This window comes from Mesoplodon densirostris, chromosome 7 (genome assembly GCF_025265405.1).
Source record: "Mesoplodon densirostris isolate mMesDen1 chromosome 7, mMesDen1 primary haplotype, whole genome shotgun sequence".
Lineage (NCBI taxonomy): Eukaryota > Metazoa > Chordata > Mammalia > Artiodactyla > Ziphiidae > Mesoplodon > Mesoplodon densirostris.
The window spans coordinates 915331-927803 of record NC_082667.1 but is presented as its reverse complement, the minus strand read 5'-3'; the positions used below and the strand labels follow the sequence as shown (position 1 = coordinate 927803).

Below are 12473 nucleotides of genomic sequence, written 5' to 3'. Positions count from 1 at the left end.
GCACGTTGATAGCACGCACTTCACTGTGCGCCCCACCCCAGGTGTCCCCCCCAAGACCCAGCGGATGACAACTGTCCATCCCGGCCTGGGGCCTTCCTCTTTTTATTTTTTTTGTTATAGGGTTTTACATACTTCGCCACAGAGGAGGGGAGGGGGAAGGCAGCGCAAAGCCAAAACAGAGTAGGTCTGAGCCTACTTGGATTTGTAGACCTGATTATTAGAACCAGCAGATTATTTTACACAATTATGAAACAAAATTAAATTAGAAAACACAAACCCTAATAATCAAAAGTAAAAGGAAATACTGGCTCCCAGCTCTGTATCCACTTGGTGGTCTCACCCTGGAGAAGCACTCTCCCAGAGGCTTGGAAACAGACGACCTCACGGTACGTGTCCACTAAAACGTATCCTGAGGATTACATTGCAAACCCAGCAGCATTCCGTCCCCCTCAGCCACCCTGGGGCGCTACGGGCTGACTGGGGACGAGCCATGGCAGGCACAGGGCGCCCTCGTTCTGTGATGCTCCAGCACCCCCGAACTCTCAGGAACCCCAGCACAGAAACAGCAGGTTCCGAGAAGACGTGTGCTGTTAAAGCAATTCCACTACACTTGAATCTGTGACCTCGTGATGAAGCTAAAAGCCCTACCTGATCTCCACTGAAGGATGCTACAAGCAGCCCGGGGGTTCTGAGAACTGCTCAACAAAGGAAACAGACGGAGGCGCCAGCGAGCCCGTGCTGTCCACGGAAACTGCACTCCTGGAAGCAGCCCGTCAGGAGGAAGCCTCTCCTTCACCTCCTCCGTGACTTCATGGATCTGAGACCTGAGCCCCGGGGCTGCCTGACTGTGAACAGAGAGCCTGGCGGAGCTGCCCGCTGGGAGGACCCCCAACCCCAACCCAAGCAACCCTGCAAACACCCAACCAACCCAACAAAACGCCCACCTGCACCTGAGCCAGCCTTGGGGCTCCAGCCGCCCAGCTGGAGCAGGTGAGACCTGCCCACGAGGGATGCACCGGGACAGGACACCCTGCATCACCCCCAGTCAAGAGGACACAGAGACACTTAACAGGCAGCCACTAGCGCAACACAGATCTCCTTTGGCTCGCGATTCAAGTAAACTATTTTTTTTTAATTCCATCACAATTTGTGACACAATTAGAACTTTCAACACCGACCAGCTATTTCACTGTGCTGTGGAATTATTGCTCATCTCCTTGGGTGTAACAACGGCCTCGTTGTTAAATCAAAAGAAAGACTCCCTCTTCCAGAAACATACTGTGAGACACTTAGAGGTAAAATGAGGATCTGCTTCAAAATAACAGAGGAGGAGGGGGTGGAGACAGACGAAGCAGCCCCGGCCAGGAGTCACCAGGCCACGGAAAGACGGTCACAGGGTGCTGTTCCTGTCTCCCTGCATTTCCACAGTGTGACTACGTCTGTAAAAAGTGTGAAACATTGGGCTTCTCTGGTGGTGCAGTGGTTAAGAATCCGCCTGCTAATGCAGGGGACCCAGGTTCGAGCCCTGGTCTGGTAAGATCCCACATGCCATGGAGCAACTAAGCCCGTGCGCCACCACTACTGAGGCTGCACTCTAGAGCCCGCGAGCCACAACTACTGAAGCCCACGCGCCTAGAGCCCGTGCTCCGCAACGAGAAGCCACCACAATGAGAAGCCCATGCACCACAACAAAGAGTAGCCCCCACTCGCCACAACTTGAGAAAGCCCGCGTGTAGCAACAAAGACCCAACGTTGCCAATAAATTAATTAAATAAATAAAAAATTTTTTTAACTGTGAAATATTCACAGCAAAGATATAACAGGCAAACATGGGGGCCACTCGGGACAAAGGGAGAAGTGAGCCCGTCTCTCCAGGAGCTGCAGCACTTCCGGCTCTTATCCTGGGACGGGTCTGTGAAATGCAAGGGAGCAACTGCTGGGACTGAGAAGTGAGACCCTGGACACGAAAGGAGATCCAGACAGAAAACACTAGAAGCAAAACCTCTCTCATCCTGAACTTCAAGGCAGTGATCACCGTGACCTCGGGGTACAGCTCCTGGCTCCATCCACTACACAGGGATGCGAACCAGGACCGCCCACTGGCGGCCCTCAGGTGTCTTCTCCGTGCTCAGCTCTTCGGGGGCGAGGGCTCTCCGGGAGCACATATGCGCTCGGCACCCGGCAGGGCCACGCAGGGCAGTGGAACCTGACACACACACGCCCGCTGGGGGTGGGGAGACGAGTTTGGGCAAGAACGTGGCGCAGCTACAATGCGCACGTTGCTGACGGGAGCACAGGGGGTGAGTCACCTCTAACACACGTTCACTGGTTGCGCCAACTAGTCTACTGCTCTCTACCGACCCAGAACAGTGGAAACACCTGCCTGCAGGAAAGATACTCACAGCAGCTTTATTACAGAACCAACCCAAATGTCCGGCACAGGCAGGTGGACAAGCTGGGGTGGTTCGTGCCGTGGCAAGTTCCTTACCAATAAACAGAAATTAACCCCAGACACCCACTACACAGGCCCCCCAATCACTTTGCTGAGCGACAAACCAGAGCACATGCTCAAGGCCTCACAAGTGAGAACTGAGGATGGCACGGCTAGCGCCAACGACAGGATGGCAGGTGCCTGGAGGGGCTGCCTGGGGAGCGGGGGCACCGGCTGGAAGCCTCGTCGGTCTCACCCGGGACCATACGCCCAGAGTGGATGTGCTCATCACAGAAAACGTATGTCTCAATAATGTTGATTTTTAAAAGACCATAGATTGCAACCCACTGAATGAAACAGGAAACCACATCTACTGCTTTAAATGAATAGTCAAGGAGAAAAAGGAAAGCTCTTCTTTGGAGAATTCCAACCCATGAATAAAAATGGAGCACAGACCCAGAAATCACCGAGGATGTTAAACTGGGGTGATAGCTTCTCCCCAGGCAGGGATGTCGACTACCAAAGAAAAATGGAACTTACTGGGACAAAATTACCGAGACTAACACAGAAAAGGACTAGAAAACGTGAATAGCGCCAAAACCAGCAAAGACACTGAATTAATCATTTTAGCTGTTCCCACCCAGAAAAGCCAGGCATGGGGCTTCACCTGTGTGTTGCCCAATTTAGAGAAAACGTCACGAATCTTCCACAAGGTCCTTGGGGACTCTTCCCGATCAACTTCGGGGAGGCTATGTCACCCTGATGCACATGCAGGGTGCTGCTGCATAAACAACACCCCGGGGGGTTCAGAGGAAAGGACCAGACCCAGACCCCTGGGCCTGCAGGGCCTTGTGTGCGATGGTCTGTGGAAACCAAGCTACAGGGATGGCAGCGACCACTGGAAGCCAGAGACCGAGCCAGGCCTACCTCCTTTCCTCCTCCGACGGGCAGGGGCTCGCGGCCCAGGGTGCTGGTACACGGCTGTGCTCAGCCCAGCGGCCACGGCTTCGATGGTCTCATCCAGCAGAGGAGACATGAGGTACCTCGGGACGTGCTGCACAGCACGGGACGGCGCTGGTCAGGGGGGCCGGAGCCGCCTCAGGCCCCTTGAGGGAGCCCCGAGGAGCCCCCTGAGCCCCCGGGGGGCTGGACGCCTCAGCCTGGCAGCAGCAGACATCAGGCAGGCTGCTGGGGGCTCCCCAAGGGCCCAGTGGGAAGTGGGGTCTGGGAAGGCCTCCCGAGGAGCGGGCCAGGCAAGGATGCAAAACAAGGAGGGCTTGCGGGCCTCAGAGTGGAGGGCGGAGGTGCCAGGAGGGACTGTGGGCATCTGTGGTGGGGTCCCGGGACCACGTTCCCCACGAAGTCCTCTCAGCTCCTCTCAGTTCAGTACTACGGCCTTGGCAGGTGTCAGCTGCAAGGCAGGGGACCCCCGGCAGCTTCCACGATGCACCCATGGGCCGGGCCACCGACCACTGGCCGGACCCGACCGTCCAGCACCCTCAGGGCCAGCTCTCCACTGCTGCAGCTGCCTCAGGCCCACTTGGCTTTGTTCCCTGCACGCGGCCAGGATGCGAGGCCACCAGCACCCACCTGGATCCTCCTGGCTGTGGAGATCCGGTTCCGGTTCACCGTCGCTCGGACCCTCTCGCTCTGCCGTGTCCTGGCGATGGCCCGGGTCCTCCCCGCGTGTGGCTGAAGCCGGCTGGTGGTGGGCACTACATCGGCCAAGAGCAGGGAGACCTCCTCCTCGCTCACGGGACCTGCGTCTTGGAAGAAAACACCCTGGGCTGACGTGCACTCCGCTGAGCCCTGGCCCTGGTAGGAGGGCTCCGGGAAACGGGGCACAGGGGGTGTCTCCCTGGAGCTTGGGCCCCTAGACCCCCATCAGCCAACCCCCTGTCTCCAGCCCGTGCCCCGCCCAAGGAGTACAATCGAAAGCCACCCCTGTTGGAGAGCCGGACGCTATCTCCCCAGGACGAGGTGCCGGCCCCACAGGAAGGGTCCGGGCCACCTGAGGGGGGGCAGAGTGTTACCCGCAGCAGGGGCGGCCCCGGGGGCAGCACATTCCGGACAGAACCACTCGTCCACTGGCACCTCCTGGAGAGGGGGGTCCAAACACTCCATGTGGTACCTAGGAAACGAGACGGTGTCCCCAGCCTCACTGTCCCAGCCAAGCGAGCCCTATGACAGGCCTCCCAACAACACACCCTGCTGTGGATCTTGTGGCCCCCCAGGCCCCGTGTGGAAGCCCTAACCCTGCATCGCGACGGCACCTGGAGACGGCCTGTGGGAGTGACGAAGGTTAAGTGAAGTCATGAGGGCGGGGCGCTGACCAGGGACACAGCGCCCCCTCCCCGACCGTGAGCTCTGCCGGGACTGACTTGGATGCCCCCACCCGAGGCCGCGGGGGAGGCCGCCTGCTCAGAGGCCTGTGCGCTTGGAGCTGCAGACACCTGTCTCCTCACTCTCCCACCGGCATTCTGGGTGGATGGACCCCCACCGCAGGCTTCTGGGCATCTCTGCCCTCCAAGGGGACCCTGATGGCCGCCAAACTCTCCCCGGGGGATGTACCATCTGGAGGGACAGAGCTAAGAGAGCGGCAGCTGGACCCTGACGGCGGCGGGGTGGCAGCCACCATCCTGGGAGGCCAGTCTCCGAGGAACTAACACCGTGCACGGCAGCGCCGCCCAACAGCGTCTGCTTTTCAGTTGCTTCTAACTAATCCTCAAGGGAAGCAGTTGGGGAGAAGCCACCGCTGGCATGGGCCGCCGGCGCCAGAACCCTCCAAACTCCACCTCCATGTCCCAGATGGCGCCGAGCCAGGTGGAAACCAGCACTGAGCCCACACTCAACACCCAAGCCCAGGCTGCACTCAGCTTCGAAGCCGCGTGCTGCTCACAGCCCTGCCCCGCGTGAGGGTCCAAGACAGACCCACAGGGCGAAGCTTGCCCCGACCCCATGGTTGGACCTCACCCGAGCAGCCCGGGGACGGACGGCGGGAGGCCGCTCCTCCTGGGACGCGGCAGGCTAGCACCAAGGACCGGGGAGCACCCAGAACCCCAACTAGGTTTCAGCCTGAGAAGATCCTCCAGGATATGGTCTCAGAACAACATCCAAGAACTGAGTGGTAGCTTCTCACAGAGTGTCCCCAGGATCGAGCGTGTTTCAACCCTGTTCGCCACCAAGCCCCAGGGCCTGGGAGAGGAGGCTGGCGGCGGTGACAGGCACCCCACCCAGCTACTCTGCACCCACTAGTCCCTCCATGGAGGAGATGGCTGAGGGCTCAAACCTGGGAGAGCCCCATGATCGCCCAACAGGACCAGCCTGCAGGGCTCACTTGAGCACAAGGATGACCTCCTCCCACCGGGAGAGCCACACCCATGCGGCACAGAGAGGTCCTCCCTCGAGAATAAATACCGCTACATAAAACACAAATGGGGGAGCTCCCTGGTGATCCAGTGGTTAGGACTTGGCAATTTCACTGCCAGGGTCTGGGTTCAATCCCTGGTCGGGGAACTAAGATCCCAAAAGCCACGGAGCATGGCCAAAAAAAAAAAACCAAGGCAAAACCTCCCACAAATAATCTGTACCTTGCTTCATGTAACAGTGAAAGAATCTGACGTATTCATGTATCTATAGACAGGCTTGTGATTTACTCATTTAAAAATGAGTAACAGGGCTTCCCTGGTGGCACAGTAGTTAAGAATCCGCCTGCCAATGCAGGGGACATGGGTTCGAGCCCTGGTCCAGGAAGATCCCACATGCCACAGAGCAACTAAGCCCGTGCGCCACAACTGCTGAGCCTGTGCTCTAGAGCCTGCGAGCCACAACTACTGAAGCCTGTGTTCTAGAGCCTCTGCTCCACCACAAGAGAAGCCACCTCGGTGAGAAGCCCACACACTGCAACGAAGAGTAGCCCCCACTCGCCGCAACTAGAGAAAACTCACACACAGCAACGAAGAGTAGCCCCTACTCGCCGCAACTAGAGAAAACTCACACACAGCAACGAAGACCCAACACAGCCAAAAATAAAAATAAATAAATTTATATTAAAAAAAATCAGTTGCATCTCCCATTATTAAAGAAAAATGAGTAACAGAGTGATCTTAGACTTGTAGACTTGTGACTTTAGTTGAAAGATTTAACTGTAAGAAAATTTAGCTAATGGCAAATATTACCAGTGAGGATATTCAGAAGCATACGAATCACTATATTTTTTTAATCAGCTTTAATGTTTTAGGTCTATCACAATTTTTATGTACTTGCTTTATCTGTTAAATTCAAGCACATAAAAAAAAAGTAAGTTTATAAATATACTTTACGACAAAAAATATTTTTGATGAAGTTGCAAAAATCCCCAAGAGTCACTGTTAAAACTACTAAAATTGGGGCTTCCCTGGTGGCGCAGTGGTTGAGAGTCTGCCTGCTGATGCAGGGGACACGGGTTCGTGCCCTGGTCCGGGAAGATCCCACATGCCGCGGAGCGGCTGGGCCCGTGAGCCATGGCCGCTGAGCCTGTGCGTCCGGAGCCTATGCTCCGCAACGGGAGAGGCCACAACAGTGACAGGCCCGTGTACCGCAAACAAACAAACAAACAAAAAACCTACTAAAATTGCAACAATTTTTTTTTTGGCCACACCATGCGGCATGTGGGATCTTAGATCCCTGACTAAGGATTGAATCTGACCCCCTGCATTGGAAATGTGGAGTCTTAACCACTGGACCACCAGGGAACTCCCTGAAACAGAACCTGATATAAAGAATTAACATAATCAAGCATTGTAGGCTCAGACAAGGCAATCCCGAGGAAGAAGTGAGCTGGAGGTATCACCCTCTGTGACTTCAGACTATGCTACAAAGCTACCGTAATCGAAACAGTACAATACTGGCTCAAAAACAGACACACAGAACAATGAAACAGAAAAGAGAGCCCAGAAATAAACCTACACTTACATGGTCAATTAATCTACAACAAACAAAGGAGGCGAGAATATACAATTGAAGAAAGACAGTTTCTCCAATAAGTGGTGCTGGGAAAGCTGGACAGCTTCATGTAAAAGAATGAAATTAGGACAATTTCTCACACTATATACAACAATAAACTCAAAATGGATTAAAGACCTAAACGTAAGACTGGAAACTATAAAACTCCTAAAAGAAAACAATAACAGAACACTCTTTGACATAAATCACAGCAATATTTTTGGGGATCTGTCTCGCAAAGCAAAGGAAATAAAAGCAAAAATAAACAAATGGGACTTAATTAAACTTTAAATCTTAACTTTTGCACAGCAAAGGAAACACTGACAAAACGAAAAGACTTCCTGAATGGAAGAAAATATTTGCAAATTACATGACCTACAAGGGATCAACATCCAAAATATATAAACAGCTCATACAACTCAATATCAAAAAAAGTGATTAAAACATGGGCAGAAGACAGCAGACATTTTTCCAAAGAAGACATACAGATGGCCAAAAGGCACATGAAAAGATGTTCAACATTGCTAATCATCAGAGAAATGCAAATCAAAACCACAATGAGACAACATGTCACACCTGTCTGAATGGCTTTCATCAAAAAGACCACAAGTAACAAATGTTGGCGAGGATGTGCAGAAAAGGAAGCTCTCTTGCACCGTTGGTGGGACTGTAAATTGGTGCAGCTGCCATGGAGAGCAGTATGGAGGTTCCTCAAGAAACTAAAAATAGAACTACCATATGATCCAGCACTTCCACTCCTGGGTACTTAACTAAAGAAAATGAAAACACTAATGCAAAAAGATACACGCACCCCAATGTTCACAGCAGCGTTATTCACAAAAGCCAAGATATGGAAGTAACCCAAGTGCCCATGAACAGACAAATGCATAAAGAAGATGTGGTGTACACAAACACACACCCTCAGCCATAAAAAAGACTGCAATTCTGCCATTTGCAAAAACATGAACGGACCTGGAGAGTGTTACGCTTAGTGAAATAAGTCAAAAGAGAAAAACAAACACTCTATGTCATCACTTATATGTGGAACGTAGAAATGAAACAAACCACCGTATATAATAAAACAGAAGCAGACTCAGATATAGAGAACAAAGTAGTGGTTAACAGTCAGTAGAGGGGAGTCGGGGAGCAAGACAGGGGTATGGGATTAAGAGATACAAGCTATTCTGTATATAATAAGGTACAAAGATACACTGCACAGCACAGAGAAGTAGAGCCAATATTTCATAGTAACTTTAAATAGAACATAACTGATAAAAATTTTGAATCACTGTGTTGTACACTTGAAACTAATATAAGTCTATAAACCAACTATACCTCAATTTAAAAAAATGCATGCTGTTCCACTCAATTTTGTTATGAACCTAAAATTGCTCTGAAAAATAAAATCTATTAAAAAAAAGAACTGTAGGCTCCATTTAAAAGTTTAAGGGGGGAACTCCCTGGCGGTCCAGTGGTTACGACTCGGTGCTTTCACTGCTGAGGGCCCGGGTTCAATCCCTGTTCAGGGAACTAAGATCCCACAAGCCACGCAGCAAGGAAAAAAGGAAAAAAAAAAAAGGGGATAAAAGCTTAAGGGAAAATCGAGGCTTTGTGAGTGAAAGCTCCGACAGCCTCATCCAGGGCTCCCCAGCATCAAGGCCACTGGAAGGCACACAGGCTCGTCTGGCACAGGGAACCCAGGCCAAGAAGGCAAGGCTGGTGGCGGCCAGTACCAGGCCTCTCCTTCCCACCACGCATGGGCTCTCAGGCAGCATCCAGCTATCCCAGGCCCTTCCTTCTCAGGCCCCGAGCAGCCACCATCACTGGGGAAAAGGGTGCAGTATGCGTGTGAGCAGCATTCTGAATGCTGCCACCCCCGCGGCCCCATGTCCCCACTCAGTCATGGAGTGTGACAGCAAGAGCCGTGAGCTGGACACACGGGTCTGCAGGACACCCAAGGCTCCGCTTCTGCCCTCCAGCTCCAGACTGACAACAGGCTAGAGGGGACCCGCTCAGACACGGCCAACTTCCGGGACTCCAAAGGGGCAAGGAGCACCAAGGTGAGGCAACCGTGTCACTGAACACGGATGCAGGCCGAGACTGGCGAGAAAGGAGGGAGGAACACATTCTCAGCTGCATGAGACCCGAGGGTGGGGCTCGGAGGCAGGTGGGAGACGCTGTCAGGCCCGGGGAGGGTGACCTGCTGTCTCAGTGCAGGGAGATGGCAGGTACTGGGCCCTGGTGGGCAGCCCAGGCAGTGTCTGCACTGGGGCAAGCGCAGGCCCCACAGGTGCCCGTCCTCCAGGGCTTGTGCTGCTCCAGGACAAGGAAAGGGCCTGACGAGAAGCAGGGGACTCAATGGTTTGAGGAATGACAATGAAAGGGGATCCACGGACACGAGGGTGGCTGGCAGCACGGCTGGAAGCGCGTCCCACTGTCCTGCCGTGTGAGGCTGCCCCAGCCCCTGGCCTCGCACAAAGGGTGGGTCCCGCTCGTGTCCACCCCCGGCCCAGCCAGCCCACACCCCCATTTCTTGCCTCTCCCCCTCGTCCTGAGATACTAAGTACATCACTGCAAGCGGCCTCAGGATATCGTCTGGAAACAGGTGGAGGATATACAAAGCGATTGGGGGGGGGGACGAAGCACGCGGAGCCCAGGACGCAGGGGTGCAGACGACCCTCGGGGGGCAGGTGGCGCCGAGCACGAACACAGCGGGGCAGGCCCCTCTAGCAGGTCAACAAGACCAGCTCTGAGCCGAGCTCAGGGCGCCCGACGGGAGGGGCTCACCCAGCGTCGCAGCCATCACAGAGCAGCAGACGGTCCTCCCGGTCGCTCCTGCCGCACACCCCACAGAAGGTCGGGTCTTCATCCTCATCCTCCCCAAGCCTGGCGCTCTCCACTGGGATCTGGGGACAGGAGAGCGTGCTCAGCACATGGCAAGCGGGACCCAAATCCCAGAGCCGTTTATATCACGGTTTGCAGTGGACCCAGAGCAGATTCACACGGGCTCCATGGGCCCAGAGGTTCTGTATTAACACGAATCAGTGACCTTTATGTTTTCTAACTGTCTCAGGGTAGTTAGCCCTAAGAAAAAAAATGATTCAACAGGGCTTCCCTGGTGGCGCAGTGGTTGAGAGTCTGCCTGCTGATGCAGGGGACACGGGTTCGTGCCCCGGTCCGGGAAGATCCCACATGCCGCGGAGCGGCTGGGCCCGTGAGCCATGGCCGCTGAGCCTGCGCGTCCGGAGCCTGTGCTCCGCACGGGAAGAGGCCGCAACAGTGAGAGGCCCGCGTACCGCAAAAAAAAAAAAAGATTCAACAGAAAAAGTCTGACCCACGGAAGGGCCCCAGAGAGGAGTGACAGGCGAGACAGCCAAACATGAGGGCTATGCTGCACGAACCACACAGGTGGAGAACAGAGAAGCGCCGGGCTCTCGTCCCCCGAGAACTGTCCCAGGACCAAGCAAAGACACAGAAACGTGACTGCCGAAGAATGACACTCAAACATGTGCTGCCCCGTGACGATCACAGCTATTCCTCATCGCTGCCGCCAGCCCGAGCCACCTCCACAGGCTGCTTCGGTCTCCTGCGCGCGAGTCCCACCGAGAAACAGCCTCTGCAGCTCACTTCCCCACGGTTGACACGCTTGAGCCACACTCTCTGCCTTTGTTCCTGCACCAGCCAGGGACTCGGGACCCTCCCGCAGCCTCCTGGACTCTGTGCTGGCTCTGAGCCGCTCTCGGATCTCCTCCAACTGGACCTGCTGGCGTGTAAGTGGGCCCTCTGCCCACCTCCCCTTCCCACACAGGAGGCGCTCGGGACCAAGGACTCAAGAGGCAGGCATTCAAGGAAACAGAGCTTGCCTGCGGGGAAACTGCCAGTGCTCCCCAGAGACCTCCAGGCAGAAGAGCAAAGCGCCCTGAGCAGGCCACAAGAGGCTCCACCAGCAGGACGGGATGGGAGCTGCTGGCCCCGGCAAAGACCCCAGGAGAAGTCTGCTCCCCCAGAGCCGGAGTCCTCGCACATCCCTGGCTCCACAAATAAAAAGGCACATCTGCGGCTATAAGACTCGCTGAGAAGATGTAAGGCAAGTCTCTACGAGTCTTTCTTTTTCTTCTTTTTGGCCGAGCCATGCGGCTTGCAGGAACTTCCCCGACCAGGGACTGAACCCAGGCCATGGCAGTGAAAGCGAGGAAGCCTAACCACTAGGCCACCAGGGAACTCCCTTAACGAGTCTTTCTAATGCTGCTCTTCAACAGAAGAAGACGTATGGAGGTCTCCCAGTTCCCAAACAGCAGGTGAGCAAAAGCACGCTTTTAAGAGCAAGGAAAACATCTTGTCCCCAGCCCTCATGCTCCTGCCATGCGCCTTCTGAAGTCTGGTCCCGAGAGAGCTGGCCCCCTCTCCCAGGTCTGGGGTCCACACCCTGACCTTCCCTGCCTGCTGTGGCTGCCGTGGCTCAAGAGGAGAGAAAGCTCGGAGATGCAGAAAAGGCGTGTGGGAGTGGAGAGGAGGAAGCCTGGGAAACCGCTCCCACGCAGAGCCCAGGCTGGCCGGGCACACGGCACCACCTCCAGCACCGGGTTTCACGTTCATGGCCGCAAAGGGCCTTTTAGTCGATTTCTAAAATACACGTAACCAATTCTTCAGGAAAGCAACTTGCCTTTTGAAGGCATGTTTTCCCATGAGATGGGGACCAATGTTAATACACAAAAGGGGGCGCCTACACTTACCTTCTTCAAGATTTTGCCGCCAAATTGAGCTCGAATACAAATACATTTAAATATAGTTCGATCAACTGGACAGGAATTGGCATTCTGTAAGAAAGAAAAGTCATACTGCAACCTTATAAAATCACTTTCACTATTAATACCATCTGAAAATAATTTCATTTAGAAGTTAAGACTTCCTCTTACATTAAAAATCTAATTTACAGAATGCCTGCGCAGGCTAGGCCCTGTGCTAGGCGGCCGGGGATACAGCAGTGAAGAAAGACAGAAATCAAATCCCTGCCATGTGGAGCGGCTCTCTTGGAGGGCCAGTCAGTGCTAAGAAGACA

At 54.2% G+C, this 12473-nt stretch overlaps 1 protein-coding gene across 7 annotated transcripts in view; it reads right to left on the bottom strand.

Annotated features, from left to right (window-relative positions):
* PHRF1 (PHD and ring finger domains 1) overlaps nucleotides 1-12473 on the bottom strand; it is a 28764-nt gene that overhangs the window by 6949 nt on the left and 9342 nt on the right. For 5 of the 7 annotated variants that reach the window (XM_060105637.1, XM_060105631.1, XM_060105632.1 and 2 more), the window contains exons 5-9: nucleotides 12148-12231; nucleotides 10202-10320; nucleotides 4465-4562; nucleotides 4022-4197; nucleotides 3359-3485 (exon numbers count right to left, since the gene is read on the bottom strand). In XM_060105637.1, coding sequence (XP_059961620.1) covers nucleotides 3359-3485; nucleotides 4022-4197; nucleotides 4465-4562; nucleotides 10202-10320; nucleotides 12148-12231 — 604 coding nt within the window. The remainder of the gene's footprint in view (nucleotides 1-3358; nucleotides 3486-4021; nucleotides 4198-4464; nucleotides 4563-10201; nucleotides 10321-12147; nucleotides 12232-12473) is intronic. The other 2 variants (XM_060105634.1, XM_060105635.1) reach the window with 2 other exon arrangements.